General features: G+C 45.9%; 1 protein-coding gene across 9 annotated transcripts in view; it reads right to left on the bottom strand.

Annotated features, from left to right (window-relative positions):
* The window catches only part of SLC4A11 (solute carrier family 4 member 11), a 218,647-nt gene that overhangs the window by 66,280 nt on the left and 136,029 nt on the right, over nucleotides 1-16,338 (bottom strand). For 7 of the 9 annotated variants that reach the window (XM_060278338.1, XM_060278343.1, XM_060278336.1 and 4 more), the window contains exons 4-6: nucleotides 5,256-5,302; nucleotides 3,006-3,237; nucleotides 750-831 (exon numbers count right to left, since the gene is read on the bottom strand). In XM_060278338.1, the coding sequence (XP_060134321.1) occupies nucleotides 750-831; nucleotides 3,006-3,237; nucleotides 5,256-5,302 (361 nt within the window). The remainder of the gene's footprint in view (nucleotides 1-749; nucleotides 832-3,005; nucleotides 3,238-5,255; nucleotides 5,303-16,338) is intronic. The other 2 variants (XM_060278337.1, XM_060278344.1) reach the window with 2 other exon arrangements.

Genomic DNA, 16,338 nt, shown 5'->3' with positions numbered 1-16,338 from the left:
CAGAGGTGTTTGTGAGATTCTGTGGGGAAGGATGGGTTGAAAGTAAACTTGTTTTCTCCTGCTCTGGAGGGTAGGACTCAATCCAATGGCTTCAAGTTACAAGAAAGGAGATTCCTACTAACCATCCGGAAGAATTTTCTGACAGTAAGAGCTGTTTGACCATAGGATGGAAGGTTGTGGATTCTCCTTCCTTGGAGGTTTTTAAGCAGAGGTTGGATGGCCATCTGCCATGGATGCTTTAGCTGAAATTCCTGCATTTCAGGGGGTTGGACTAGATGACCCTCAGGGTTCCTTTCCACCTTCCCTGATTCTATGACAAGATTTCCTAGTGGATAAGTCCTTTTCACCACAATTCCTCTTGCAAAAACACTGGATTTGAATTGATCTGTAGGGGTGGCCTGTTCTAAACTAACCCCAACCCCCTAGACACAGGAAGCTGTTGTATACCAAGTCAGACAACTGGCCCATTTAGCTCAGTACTGTCTACACTGGCTGGCAGCAGCTCTCCAGGGTACGAGGCTGGAGACATTCCTACCTAGAGGAGCCGAGGATTCAACTTGGGGGCTTCTGTGTGCAAAAGCAGATGCTTTAGGACTGAGCTATAGCGCTTTCCCTTGGGAAACTTGTGCGCAGAAAGGAGAAAAAGAAGATGGAGCCTTGCGATAAGAGGAAAAAAAAAATATACTGCCCGCAACACAGTTTGGACAGAGATGCTTTGGCAAGTTTCAACAGAAACATACTGTACTTACATGATACAAAGCCAGGACTGTTGATACTGTACCCCAGTGACTGTCGCTGTGACGCCCTGAATTGTATCTGACAAGAGGTGAACTGCAGAAAAAAAAGGGGGGGGAGGAAATTAAATACATTTCGAATTATATTCAAGGACTATCATATATGGAATTACATCTTCATTCAGCCACAAACTATTATCTGAGCTTTTTAACAGGCCGGGTTGCTTTCAGCTGCTCAATGGTCGTGGTATAAAAAGATAAGAAGCATTAAAAGACAAAAAAAAATCTCAATGACACACCATCCTTGAAAACCCCATTGCAGCTTTGAAGTGTGAAGTTTCACCCTCTCTCGAGTTGAAAAGAAAAGAGGAACAATGGCTAATGTGGCTTGGTAGGTTTTCCGAGAGGGTAGGATCGAGTTATTCTCCCTGCTCGTTCCATGTTGCAACTTCGTGCTTAAATGGGAAACGAAACGTTCCGGCCAAGCATGGCTTGAGCCGAAGACACAAGCGGTGTTATGAGAGACAAAAGCAGGGGGAAAATGCTGGAGGCTAATTCAGTGACAAATGAGTGTGTATATACCACCCCGGCTACATATCAGAGAGGTTACATCTGCATTCTATTATGTATATTATCATGCACATGCAATAATTTCAACTCTTTTCATATACGCGATAGCTTTAAAATGACAATGACACAAAACCACAGAAAGTCGTCAGGTACAATTCTACATAGGCATGTTAAAAATAACACATAATTTAGGTGAACTTTGTTTCTTTGCAGGTAAGGAGTCATGCAGGTGAAACGTACAAAAACTGATGACTGGGAGAGGCCGCTGAGACCACTTAACACTGGTCCTGAAAGACCTGTATTGGCTTCCAGTACGTTTCTGAGCACAATTCAAAGTGTTGGTGCTGACCTTGAAAGCCCTAAAAGGCCTCGGCCCAGTATACCTGAAGGAGCGTCTCCACCCCCATCGTTCAGCCCGGACACTGAGGTCCAGCACCGAGGGCCTTCTGGCGGTTCCCTCACTGTGAGAAGTGAGATTACAGGGAACCAGGCAGAGGGCCTTTTCAGTGGTGGAGCCCACCCTGTGGAATGCCCTCCCATCAGATGTCAAAGGAAAAAACAAGTACCAGACTTTTAGGAGACATCTGAAGGCAACCCTGTTTAGGGAAGCTTTTAATATCTGAAGGACTATTGTATTTTAATATTTTGTTGGAAGCTGCCCAAAGTGGCTGGGGAAACCCAGCCAGATGGGCAGGGTAGAAATAATAAATTATAATTATAATTATTATAATTATTATTATTAAAAGTTCCACCAGATTGCATGGAATTGTTCTACCGGTCTTTCGGCATGCAAAATCCCAGCAGTTTATCAGTACCTGTGAGGTTTTGTAAGTTCTTATACTACAGCTCAAGAGGCAGATCACAAATCCAGAGTGGAGTCTCCTCCTAGCAACTCCTGCGGCTGGGGCCAAACATATTGCTCTGCTTTCCTTTGGGCTCACCAGCAAGGCCAAGAGGGGGAACATCCGGGCAGCCTAGGACATACCCATTGCCCAGGGTTTCCCCTCGGGGTGGAGGTGGGGTCAATTTGGGGCTGCTAATGGAGCTGTGGGAATATAAGAATTGCGCCCTACTGGAAAAAGGCAAAACACCCTTGTACTCCAGCACTCCGTTTTCCAGGCAGCCAATCGGATGCTCACAGGAAGCCCTGACCCAAGACGGGGCCTTCTCAGTCGTGGCACCCTGGCTGGGGGAATGCTCCTCCCACCCTCCCAAACATGGCTGGCATCCCCTAAAACCCTTCCTCTTCCTCCAGAATTAGAGGACCCTCGGGAGTGTCTGGACTGCAGGGCGAGCGGAGAAAAGACGAAGCTCTATTGCAAAACTGGAAGTCTAGATTTGGATTCCACCCCTGCTGTATTATTAAGAGGAGCAGGTTAAGTGTTTTATGCTGTTTTGTGGGGTTTTAATGTCAAGCTGGTTGAGTCCATTTATTAGGTAACCTGCCTTAAGAGGGCTCGGCAATGAAGGGGGAGGGAGTGAAAGTTTTACAAATAAATAAAAATGCAAAAAGGTAGCAGCAGCGCAGGAAAACCACCCTGGAAGCTTTGGGATGCGAGAAACTGCCTTATAACATCAGACTATTGGGATCATCTAACTCTTGTGTTGTCGACTCTGACCGGCAGCGAGTCTCCAGGGCTTCTGACTGACGCTCGACCTCGTTCAGCTCAGGCAAATAGGAAGAACTAACAGGTATCTCACCATTCCCTTCTCTGGGGGCCCCCGAATCGGTGAATAAAGTGCTCATGATTTTGTCAAAGTTGCAGCTGGGCTCCGCGTTGTCAGAGTCCTCCGCAAAATGTTTCAGCATCTCCCGCAGGACGTCGTCCAGGGAGGTTGCCGTCTCGTCCAGGATGATGCTGGCCCTGGCCAGGAACCCGTCGAGGTCGCGGTGAGCTCGGACTTCTTCCTCGAAATTCTTTAACTTTAGGTACTGCAACAAAAAGGGGGTGCGCCTTAGAAATGCTTCCCAAAGGTCTGCCCGCAGGGTAACAAGCAGCAGCTCAGGGAAGATGTGGTTTCATTGTCCAAGGTAAGAGAGACTTTCTGCTGTTTATCAGGGCAATGGCTTTTCCCTCCTGCCTTGCCCCAACCCAAAAGCCCTAGCAGCAGCCTTTCCCAGACCATGACAAAAGCAGCTGGGAAAGAGAGAAGAGAATATTTTTAAAAAACACAATTTTGTAAGTTGCGTGTCCTTGTTCCTCGCCAACAATTTATGCAAATATCACTTTGAAACAATCAAGTGCATGGTAGTTTCATTCAAGGAATATGCAGCCAGGCTGAGGTCTTGGGCAGCTCAACCCAGATAGAAGAAGTTGATTTATATATTTATTTTAAAAGAGACTTAAGAGGTTCTGCGCAAGTCACTCTCCTTCGGCCTCAGTTCACCAACTGCTTAATGCGAGTGGACAAAGTCCCATCTCCCAGAAGAGGCACAAGACGACAAAGAGGGCAGACTCCCTTTCATCCTGGATGCCCACCACCTAGGATGGAGCAGGAATCCCCAACAGCGCTGCCCGGCCGGCTGCCCCCTTGGGCACAAAGAGCAAGACCTTCTGGGTTTCAGAGGTGCCTTCCTCTCCACCCAGCAAGCAGAGAAGCGCCTTATGGGATTCCGTGCGTTCCTTGCCCCTAAGCTGCCACAGCCGCACTGAGTGCGGAAGGAAGAGCCTGGGATAGGTTAACAGGCAGGCATATACATCAAAGGGATCGCCCCCTTCGAGGGAGTGGGCTGCAGTGGAAGAATGTCGGCAGAAAAGATTAAAGCTTTAGGAAGGCTGCTTTCATTTGCCAGGCTGCGGAGCTGGCACCGGCATTTGTGAAACAGGAAATCTAACTTTCCTTTACGGTAATTACGCAGTCATCGCCGCACCGTTCGTTGGCCGGGGGGGGGGGCAAATGTTACTATAGCTATACCAAGTCGTAAATAAATACTGGCATAAGCCAGCCAGGATGGGGCAGGAGGGGCCTGTGGAGAGGGCAACCGAGTTATAATTCATAGGTCAGGAAGCGTGATTGCACTAGAAGCAGAAGAGGCTGCTTTGTTCTGGCACAGACCAATGGGCGCCTCCACCTCAATGTTGCCTACATAAAGGGATGGGGAAACCTGTGGCCTTCAGGCTACTGTGAGACTACAACTCCCATCATTCCTGCTCACTAGGCATGCTGGCTGTGGCTGATGGGAGCTGAAGGCTTTCCAAGCTGGAACTGAAATATGCTCTGTGATTTGCCAGGATCAGACTCAACCAAACGTAAGGAGAAGCAAGCCTTCTCTTCCGGAAAGGCAGAGGCGGTGAATGTTTTTGAGCCCAGGGGACGTATTTGCTTCTGGGCAACTTCTCAGGGGCCACATGCCAGCAGTGGGTGGGGCTAGAGGGAAAAGTGGGTGGAGCAAATGCCAACTTTATGCAGTAGGCTATTTTCTGCACATTCACAAACCCCTCTCTTCTCTTTCTCAGATGCATTGCCAGAGTTCAAAGGCCTATTCCAGGCAGGCAGAAACCCTCAAGAAAGCAGGCCGGGGGAGGGGAGAATCTTGACAGCAAGGGGGGGAAAGCAGCTGGATGAGCCCACAATTGACCCCTGGGTCTCTCTTGGAAGGCAGGAATACCCTGTCAGACAGGTGACATATAAATAATAAAATTATATTATTATTATTATTATTATTATTATTATTATTATTATTATTATTATTACCACCATCACCAGCATCATCAAAGGGAGAAGTACTGCACTAAGGAGAGTGAACATCATTATTGTTTCAGAAGAATATCAAACTTTAGGGTATTAGGTGAACAGATTTTTAGAGACAGCCAAGAGACGCACATTTCCTCTACTCTACGGAAAAGGGAATGGCTGGACAAAGGCTAAGCACCTTTCTCCACTGAGAGTGTGTTAACGGCAAGTTATTCTTAAAAGACAACCATAATAAATAAACACAATTGTACCTACTTTTCTTGATGTGTGTAATAAAACGCACCCAGCACCTTCGCTTTCTGCTGGAAAAGAAGAGGAAAAGTTGCAATTGTAGGTTCGCAACACACCTAGGAAAAAACCCCAGCTTTGTGATCCATGTTTTCGTGTTTAAATGTTCATCCCATTTCATCTCAGAAAGGCCAGCTACTGGGCCAAACTACATATTACGGTGTTTGAGAGCTCTTGGTGCAATTTTCTTTCTGTGGAAGCAGCTTCCATTTGGGTTGAGCTATTGAGGTGGCTCTAACTTTTCCCCACTGCGCTGCGCCCCCAAATCTGGTTTATTCCAACTCGCTGCTAACCAAGAATATGAAACCTTGCATTCCATGGTTAATAACAGCTTGGTGGAGAGCTGATCAGGATCTCCACCACCACTGGGTCAGAGCACACTTGGAGCCCTGTGTCCAGTTCTGGAGGCCCCAATTTAAGAAGGATGTTGAGAAGCTGGAATGTATGCGGAGGAGGGCAACCAAGAGGATCAAGGGGCTGGAAACCAAGACTTGAGAGGGATGATCACAGGAGCTGGGTATGTTTAGCCTGGGAAAGAGGAGACTGAGTGGAGATAGGATAACCACCTTCAAATATATCATGGAAGAGGGAGCAAGCTTGTTTTCTCCTGCTCTGGAGTGGCTTCATGTTACAAGAACCAGTGGCTTCATGTTACAAGAACCAGTGGCTTCATGTTACAAGAAAGGAGATTCCAACTAAACATCAGGAAGAACTTTCTGACAGTAAGAGCAGTTTGACAGTGGAGCGGACTCCCTTGGAAGGTGGCCGATTCTCCTTCCTTGGAGATTTTTCAGCAGAGGTTGGGTGGCCAGTTGTCATGGATGCTTTTGTTGAGATTCCTGCATTGCAGGACCATCAGCAGCGGCAGAGTTATGGGTGCCCAGGAGGGTTGGCTTGCCCCGGGCGGCACTTGACCTGGCCGGCACACACCCAGGACACAATCACTCCCGCCAGTGCCGGATTTACGTATAAGCTAAACAAGTTATAGATTAGGGCCCCACTCTCTTGGAGGCCCCCCAAAAAATTAAAGGGAGAAAAAACTGGATGTACATTTCCAAAATATAAGATAAAAAACAAATGAAATAAAACCTACATACAGCAACAGTGTTTTGTTTTGTGTAGGCTCCTGTGATGTACCGGTAAGTCATGGGCCCCGCCTGCTAGCCTGCTCCCTAAAATATCACTGATTTGCTCATTTCTATATATAGGGTGCCTATATTCTGCATGTGCAAATGGCTTTAGATACCTATTACTGTGGTACCTCGGTTTATGAACACAATTGGTTCCGGAAGTCTGTTCATAAACTGAAGCGTTCATAAACTGAAGCGAACTTTCCCATTGAAAGTAATGGAAAGTGGATTAATCTGTTCCAGGCGGTCCACGGAGTACTTAAAATGAAGTGTTCATAAACTGAAGCAAACTTTCCCATTGAAAGTAATGGAAAGTGGATTAATCCATTCCAGACGGGTCCGCGGAGTACTCAACCTGAAGCGTACTTAACCCGAAGCATGGGTGTATTGGTTCCGGAAGTCTGTTCATAAACTGAAGCGTTCATAAACTGAAGCGAACTTTCCCATTGAAAGTAGTGGAAAGTGAATTAATCCGTTCCAGATGGGTCAGCGGCGTTCGTAAACCAAAAATTTGTAAACCAAGGTGTTCATAAACCGAGGTTCCACTGTATGTCCATAAATTACCATATAGCATCTATTCAACACAAAAAACCAGCGACAATTTGTTGTCGGCAAAGGACCCCATTACCTTCAGTAGCTTAGGGCCTCATCAAACCTAAATCTGGCTCTGCCTCACCCCCATGACATAGAGCTCGCATGCATCTCCCAGACACCGGCAGGACTTCCTAAGTCGCTGGCCCTCAGGATCCCTTCCAACTCTTCTACAATTCCATGCTTCTTATAAAATGAAAATGACTTTGAGAGCTCCAAGGGTACGCCTCTTTTTATCGCATTGATGATGATTTGCGCTCACGGTGCTTTCAAGGCAGTTAGATGCGATGCTGCTTTTAACCAGGCCTTTGGTTGACCTGATTGACATCCTATACCCTTTTAAAATGTGGCTCCTTTTTTGGGGGGGGGTGTTATTGGGTTATTGTTTTTATTTTGATTTTATATATTGTGATCTTTTCTGTCAGCTGCCCTGAGACCTCTGGGTATAGGGCAGTATATAAATTCAACAAATAATAATAATAATAATAATAATAATAATAATAATAATAATAATAAAACACTGCACCTGCGAAGGTTTTGGGGCAGACACAATGATTTGTTTCCAATCAGGACATGCCTCTCACTCGCTGCTGAAATCCTTGAACTCCTTATAGCACCCGTTTCAGGGTTTCAATCTCCACCCATTCCTGGCTTTTTCTTTTTTTTGGCACTATATAGCAGATTGCAAGAGGCTGGACTGGATGACCCTTGGGGCCCCTTTCCAACTCTACATTTCTATGATCTGTGAAGACAGACCGGCCTTCACAGCTTTCCCGTGTGAAGTGGTAAATATATGTTTTGGCCCCGTTTCAAGAACGATCGCATGCCAGCCATTCTGGCTCAATACCCCTTGCACTTCTTATTGTTTCATAAATACAGTTTCTTAAAAACCCCACCAACCTCTCGTGACGTGCATTAAATTCCTAGGGGTTGCAACTGGCTATTCATCAGCCTTGCAGCAAAAATGCCTGCCACTTGCTGAAGAAATATTGAATCGGATATGCTGACAGGAGCGGAACTGCTAACCACAGTCTTGTCTTGTCTTCCTTCAGAGAATAACATACATTTCCCCCCTCCTGTTGTCTTTTAAAAAAAAACACCAAAACCTGATGTGGAGAAATCCAATAAAAATATGCAAATAATTAGATGCAATCCAAGAGGAATCTAGCATGGCTTTGCTGACGAATCAAAATCTGCCTTCCCAAAACCTGAGTGGCAGAATGCCCAACCCATTAGTGTAATTATATGCTAACTTGGGCATGGGATTTATGAAGGATTTGGGGTTGGGGTGGGGGTACAAGTTTCAGATGGTTGAAAAGACCAAGTTCATCAATGGGCAAATTGGGAGGACCAGACTTAAAATTAGGAAGAGATGAATGGGGAACATTGGAAACATGCCTTATGCAGAGTCAGGTGGTCAGTCTTCTTGCCTATGCCATAAGCCCTGCTGTGGCTGCCGGGACCATGTAACACCGGTCCTGAAAGACCTACATTGGCTGCCAGTACGTTTCCGAGCATCATTCAAAGTGTTGGTGCTGACCTTTAAAGCCCTAAACGGCCTCGGTCCAGTATACCTGAAGGAGCATCTCCACCCCCATTGTTCTGCCTGGACACTGAGATCCAGCTCCGAGGGCCTTCCGGCAGTTCCCTCGTTGCAAAAAGCCAAGATACAGGGAACCAGGAAGAGGGCCTTCTCGGTGGTGGCGCCCACCCTGTGGAACGCCCTCCCATCAGATGTCAAGGAAATAAACAAATTATCTGACTTTTAGAAGACGTTTGAAGCCAGCCCTGTTTAGGGAAGTTTTTAATGTCTGATGTTTTATTGTGTTTTCAGTATTCTGTTGGGAGCTATCCCGAGTGGCTGGGGAAACCCAGCCAGAGGTGCAGGGAATGAATTATTATTATTATTATTATTATTATTATTATTATTATTATTATTACTACTACTACTACTATTACTACCACTACTACTGTACTACTACTATTATTTTTTATTTTTCTATTTATTTTTTATTTTTCTTATTTTCAGTTATTTCACATTGCATGTTAATTGCCATACACCATCATCATTGTACATAACATGATATATTATTTCTGCAAATTCCCCACATCTAACCCTTCAACCACCTCCCCTTATACCCAAATGCCCGTGCCACTTCCTTCACCTAGATGCGTGATATCCAACTTCTTACTTAATAAAAGCCTCTAACATTCTGTTCATTTTTATTCATTACGATATTCATTCATCTATTAAAAAAAGAAAAAGAGAGGAAAACATAACTTCTTAACTTAATGGGTCCAGTCCATACTTATCTAGGGATTTCTAATACTGTAGAATGATTTTGTACAATATATTCTTCAACACATTTCCATTCCTTTCTTAATTTTTGTTTTAATTGCAATCTGATTGATGCTGTCATCTTGACTAGTTCAATATATTCGCAAAATTTGATTTGCCACTCTGAGATTGAAGGAGTCTCCTCACTCTTCCAGTTTTTGGCCACCAGTATTCTAGCGGCTGCTGTAGCATACAAAAAAACTCTTATCCTTATTACTATTATTATCATCGCCATCGTTTTCATCATCATCACCCGGCCAATAGTCCATCTAGTCCAACATCCTGTTCTCACAGTGGCCAACCAGATGCCTCATTAGGGAACCCCAAAAAGCAGAATCTGTGCACAGAATCTGTGACTTCCAGCAACTGGTATTCCGGAACACTGATGCCTCCAACTGGGGAGGCACAGCAGAGCCATGCAGTGAGGAGCTCCCTTCTGCCTGTGAAAGAACCGCCGACCAAGGGCTCAGAACGGTTGCTTTCCCTCCGCCTCGCAACCACCTCTGGTCCGGTCAACACTTTGAGCATCCATGCACCCATTATGTGCTCCGATGCACAAACCAAGGACCAGTTCCACGAGGAAGTAGACCAGGCTTCCAGGACGGTCCCAGATAGGGTTGCCAGACTCAATAGTGGACAGGACTTCTTCTGTGCCTTTAATTGCCCTGCTCTCTTTTGAGTCTGGAAACCTTAAAGAGAAACCAGCAGACCCTTTGTTTAATTTCCAAGCAAAGGGTCTGCTGGTTTCTCTTTAAGGTTTCCAGACTCAAAAGAGAGCAGGGCAAATCAAGGCACAGAAGAAGTCCTGTCCTCTATTGAGTCTGGCAACCCTAGTCACAGATTGCGAAGACCTCTTCCTGGCTGGGAGGCGAGCATGAATGAGTATGGACAAAGGCTGTTTGAGCTGTCCCCTTATCACAGCTTCTGCATCACAAACACCTTCTCCACCAAGGCAAAACACCGAGTGTCCCGGGGTACCTAAACTGCGCACGCACGTATTCCTAATGCAGCCTGCCCCGCCTTACAGGGCTGTGCTGAAGATTGCTAAAGCCAGCTTCCCCAACATGGTGCCCTTCAACTGTTCTGGACTCTAATTTCCATCAGTCAACACACACAGCCAATAGCCAGGATGATGGGAGGGAGCTCTGGTCCAAGATACCTGGAGGGCGCCAGGTGATTCAAGGGGTGCAAGATATACTCTAAAACACTTGAGATGCAGTGAAGAGCTGCTTAGCTCTGATGACATTATACAACTGATGCCATAACTTTTTTTCTTTGCCTGTTTTCATACTTCTAAAGCAGCTCTCATTACTGGAGCCGAGCAAGCTGTTAAGAGATTTCTACCCAGGATCTCTCTCCTAGGTCAGGATTAGTCATCTGTTCCTATTTGCAGAAAGAAAACACAAATACCTAATTGGAATCATACTTAAAAATAGGTAAATAGCTCACACCTAAATCTGGGGGGGGGGGACCAAAAACTGGTCTGTGTTGAGTTCATCTCTTTTGCCTTTTCTGAGCTTTTAAGACCACCTCGTTATGATTCATATATATATATATATATATATATATATATATATATATATATATTTCAGGGATGCGGCTGAGACCTGCTGCAGATGCCAGCAACATGTGGCAAGGGAGAGAAACAAATGGGATCCCAAGAAATTACAACCTCTGCCAAACCCCGGAGAGCTTATAAGCAGGTGTCTGGAAGCCCATGTTATGTTGAAGGAGGTGTGAAAATCCAATAAGGTTTCCATCGCCCTTTTGGGTCCCTCGCTGAGCCTGGCTGAGCTCTTTCCTTTGCATGTGTGCCAAAGAGACGGCTGTGTTGCCATCGCCAGTTCTCAAAAACAGCAGCCCCTTTCGCTTTCTCATCGAAGGAACCCGCTGCATCCCCTGAGCCGTGGCTATTTCACTTCTCACCCAGCGGCAGAGCAGGCGGGGCTGAGATTTCCAACCCCCTGGAAGCCGCAGGTTTCATCGCACCCCACAATAACGTGCTCATTCTGTCAGACAGGGAAGGGGAAAAATCCCATGCTCCAATGTGCATCGAGCACCTGCATTCTGAAGTGTATACGAGGCTCAGGGGCAATTAAACTTAGACCGTTTTGGGTGGACCTGCCAGGCGATGCTAGAAAACGCAAGGAGGGCCTGCCCGCAAGACCACTCCCAGATCCTGTGGTCTCCAGCAGCTGATGCTCAAAAACGCAAAATAAATAGCAAAAACAGACAGACCTCAGCGTAGCACTCAAAATGGAAGTGTGGCACTCAAAACGGAAGTGCAACACTCAAAATGGAGCACGCCCGGCTTCCGAAAAAAGTTCGCAAACCGGAACACTTACTTCCAAGTTGTTTGAGCACCAAGGCGTTTGAGAACCAAGGTACCACTGTAATTGCAACTTAAAAAGAAATGCAACGAAAACAACCACAGAGAAGGAATATGGTACCCAGGTTGCCCGCATCCCTGCTCGGTCGGGTGTCGAGGTGCTTGCAATAGATGAGAAACTTCCACCATGGTCCCTTAAAGCCAGACTTGTCCTGGGCAGCTATCGCAGGAGGGGACGGCTTCCGGTAGAAGACTATTCCCTTGGCAGCCATTCAAACAGAGGACTGCCCTCTGCAAAGGAGGACACATGGGCACCCTGAGACCAGAGCTTGCCTTATTTGAGCACTGGAAGGAATCTCTAGACCAGGGCAGCGCCCGGCCTCCCCATATACACGGCAGCCTCTTCTGAAAACTTTACAGAGAGCAGACCGTTTTGACTTTCCCCTTGCTCATTCGGGGTTTACCCTGGCCCATCTGAAACAAAACCCTCCGGCCTCTGAGCTCAAAACTGCATGCGAGAATTGCGCACAAGCGTTCCAAAGGCTTTTAAGGCGGGCAAGCGAAGTTCCTAAGAAACATTTAAATTCTTTTTTTTTCCCCTTCTCAAACTGCCCTTGTCAACCAGGAAGCACGGACAAGAGGCATAGCCTATCAGGGAACACAATTGGCGCATCCATTTTCCATTCTCGGAGTCGGAAGCGCTCAAGTGGCCGGCATCCCACCCTGACATCAGGGTTTCTAAAATAGGATTTATCAGATGGAGCTCGTGGGGCCGGCATTGTGCCTGGCGACATGAAAAGGGCTTTGCTATTAATGTGAGGAAATGCAACTATTGTATGCAGAGTGATACCCATGTAGTCCCAGACCACTTGTCTCTGGACGGCTCTCTCTCTGGAATTCCTTGGCGCCGCCAGATTGGGCTCCTTCTTAAATCCATGCAACCCCTCCTTTCAGGGGGGAAAAATTATCTTAGCAGTGGGACCCACCTCCTGCCCTCGCCCCCCCCCACATTTTGGAAGCTCTCGCTTGCCGGTTAAGTTTCCCGACGGTTTGCCCCGGGTGTGCCTGCGTTGCGTCTGGAGGGCTTTTCAGGAAACTGTCGATTCAGTATCTCGGAACGGTCTATTGTGTCGAGGGTGGGACAACCCTTATTAAAGGTGGGTGTTTGTGTGCAAAAAAGTGTAAAGGCTGCCCCATTATTACAGCTAAACAAAGCCACATCCTGCCTTCCAACTGGCTCTTCACCAAATTGCTACCACCGAGAAAATAATAATAATGATTTAGGAAAAGCTTTTATTTCTTGTTTTTGACCTCAGGCACAGATGCACGGAGAAGCATTTGCCATTAGGAAATAAGCCAGCTAGTAAAAAGAGTGAGCACAGACGGGGGAAATAAAAAATGACTTGTCCTTGGTCCCATCTTGCTCAGTATTGTCTACACAGACTGGCAGCAGCTCTCCAGGATTCCAGATAGGGCTCTCTCCCAGCCTTTCCTGGAGATGTCGAGATTTGAACCCGGGCTCACGTTTCAGTTTCCCCACAGAAAGCCCCTCAGACTCAGCTTCTCATTTTGCTAAAGGAGATGTACAATGAGCTGAAGATGGCCGAGGCAAGGACATTTCAGGTGTCTCTGTGTCTGGGTATGCACACAAATATTTCTAGTTGCTATTTGGTTAATGCTGATATTATTTTACAGCATTGAAACTCCCATATTGATTTGATAATCGTATAATAGGGATTTTGCTGGAACTGCGATGTTTAGCTTATTGTTTTAGTTGCTGCTTTGTTGATAGTGTTTAGAAGTGTTAAATGACTGATGTTTTAATGTATTTTAAATCTTTTGTTGGAAGCCGCCAGGAGTGGCTGGGGAAACCCAGCCAGATGGGTGGGGTATGAATAAAAAATTATTATTATTATTATTATTAATCGCAAATGTTTTACTGATTATTTGTCAATTATTTTATATGAGTCATTATTATTTTATATGATTTATTATTGCTTTGTATGATTTGGGCTTTACTTGTGATGCCCAATTATGCCTTTGGGCAGGGTGCAGCTTGACTTACTTTCCTTTGTATAAAACAAGCCCGAAGGCGGCCCCCAACCTGCTCACAGGTCCTTGTATGATCAGTGGAAACAGTTGATCCCGGCAAGTATTAACCACTCTCAATTCCAACCTGATAAATTGCCACCTGCCCGAATTTTAACTTGTCTGAATTAATTTTAAGATGTATTTTAATTAATTGATGTCTCATTTTTATGCATTCTGTGTTGTTTTTATGATGTTAGCCACTCTGAGCCTGGCCTCAGCCAGGGAGGGCGGGATACAAATAAAATTATTATTATTATTAATTATTGCTTGTAAGCTGCTTTGGGATTCCTTTAAACAGTGGAGTAGAAATACAATCAATCCATCAATCAATCAATCAAATTGTGCTGTGGAACGAGCAATGGCGTCACCACCAAATAACTTGTGTTTTCCTCCTGGCACTGGTTGCCTAGGACAGGCACGTCCAACAGGTAGATCGTGATCGACTGGTAGATCACTGGACGTCTGTGGTAGATCACTGGCTCTCCCCAAAGAAGCTAAACAACTTTCGCTCCCCTTAAAAAAAAGCCCTGCAACCCCCCAAAACAGGGCTTTCCTCCTCCGTAAAAAAGCTCAACAATTTGACCTGAACCCCCCCAAAAAGACCAGGGCTTTCCATCCTAAGAAAAGCTCAACAACTTTGACCTGAACCCCCCAAAAGGGAATAGATCACTGCCAGTTTTTAACTCTGTGAGTAGATCGCAGTCTCTTGGGAGTTGGCCAATGAAAAACACTTGCAAGTCCAGGGCACAGGAATTACCCACAGCAGACACCCTGTATCTGAAAGACACAATGTGTGAATCAACCCTCAGAGTCTTAAGTTCCAAAGGTTGGATGGCTATCTGTCTTGGATGCATTGCAGGAGGTTGGACTAGATGACCCTTGATGTCCTTTCGAACTCTACAATTCTATGATTCTAAATAGCTGTGTTATTCTCCTAAAAAGGTAAAGGGACCCCTGACCATTAGGTCCAGTCGTGACCGACTCTGGGGTTGCGCGCTCATCTCGCATTATTGGCCGAGGTAGCCGGCGTATAGCTTCCAGGTTATGTGGCCAGCATGACAAAGCCGCTTCTGGCAAACCAGAGCAGCACACGGAAACGCCGTTTACCTTCCCGCTGTAGCGGTTCCTATTTATCTACTTGCATTTTGACGTGCTTTCGAACTGCTAGGTTGGCAGGAGCTGGGACCAAGCAACGGGAGCTCACCCCGTCACAGGGATTCGAACCGCCGACCTTGTGGTCAGCAAGCCCTAGGCTCAGTGGTTTAACCACAGCGCCACCTGGGTCCCTATGTGTTATTCTCCTACCTTTGAGCAAAAACGCTCAGATCTATGGTAATTCCCTGTATTTTTCATTCTGCTGGAATGTTGTAGTAGTTACTATACACAGAGCTACTTCCTTCCAACGATAAAGCTATCACAAACCTGCAGACTCGACAGATACCTTCCTAAGGACTAGTAACTTCTCAGGCACATAAAATTTCACACGGTTCTACGAATCCACCTTTGCTCTTAAGACATGGAAGTGGCCCCAGAAACCTGAGAGGCAGACTCAGGTCATATTTCTGAATACTCTTATCCTCCCCCACAGTACTCCAGGTGAGGTCTGACCAGAGCAGAATACAGTGGTACTATTACTTCCCTTGATCTAGATCAGGCATCCCTAAACTTCGGCCCTCCAGATGTTTTGGGCTACAATTCCCATCATCCCTAACCACTGGTCCTGTTAGCTAGGGATCATGGGAGTTGTAGGCCAAAACATCTGGAGGGCCGCAGTTTGGGGGTGCCTGATCTAGATGCTATACTCCTATTGATGCAGCCCAGAATTGCATTGGCTTTTTTTAGCTGCTGCATCACACTGTTGACTCATGTCAAGTTTGTGGTCTACCAGGACTCCTAGATCCTTTTCACATGTACTGCTCTCAAGCCAGGTGTCTCCCATCCTGTATTTGTGCCTTTTATTTTTTTTGCCCAAGTGTAGTACTTTACATTTCTCCCTGTTAAAATTCATCTTGTTTGCTTTGGCCCAGTTGTCTAATCTGTTAAGGTCATTCTGAAGAGTGATCCTGTCCTCTGGGGTATTAGCCACCCCTCCCAATTTGGTGTCATCTGCAAACTTGCTCAGGATGCCCTCAAGCCCATCATCCAAGTCATTGATAAAGATGTTGAATAAGACTGGGTCCAAGACAGAACCCTGTGGAACCCCACTAGTCACTTCTCTCCAGGACAGATGGGGACCCTTCTTATGTTTTCATTTATTTTGGTATTTAAAAATATTCAGCCTGGGGGTAGCTAGGTGCCAGCTTGCTGCAGTATACCAAAAGCACCTCTCAGACACGAGAACTAAGCACTGAGCAAAAACTAGACATGCCTCCTGAGCACAGATAAAAATTTAGCATTTAAAGATTAGCAAAGCAAGATGTTTCGTTTCGTTTTGACAAATGGTGTCAATCACGCCAAAAAAGAATGTCTGCCTCTGGCAATGTTTCAGCACTCCTTGTGAAAACGTTTAATTATTGCAATTGCCCTCACTTGCTGTTAGCTGCATCATCTTGCGGATCAAATCTGATTGGC

Source organism: Zootoca vivipara, chromosome 9, assembly GCF_963506605.1.
Source record: "Zootoca vivipara chromosome 9, rZooViv1.1, whole genome shotgun sequence".
Classification (NCBI taxonomy): domain Eukaryota; kingdom Metazoa; phylum Chordata; class Lepidosauria; order Squamata; family Lacertidae; genus Zootoca; species Zootoca vivipara.
This window is presented reverse-complemented; position numbering and strand designations above follow the sequence as displayed.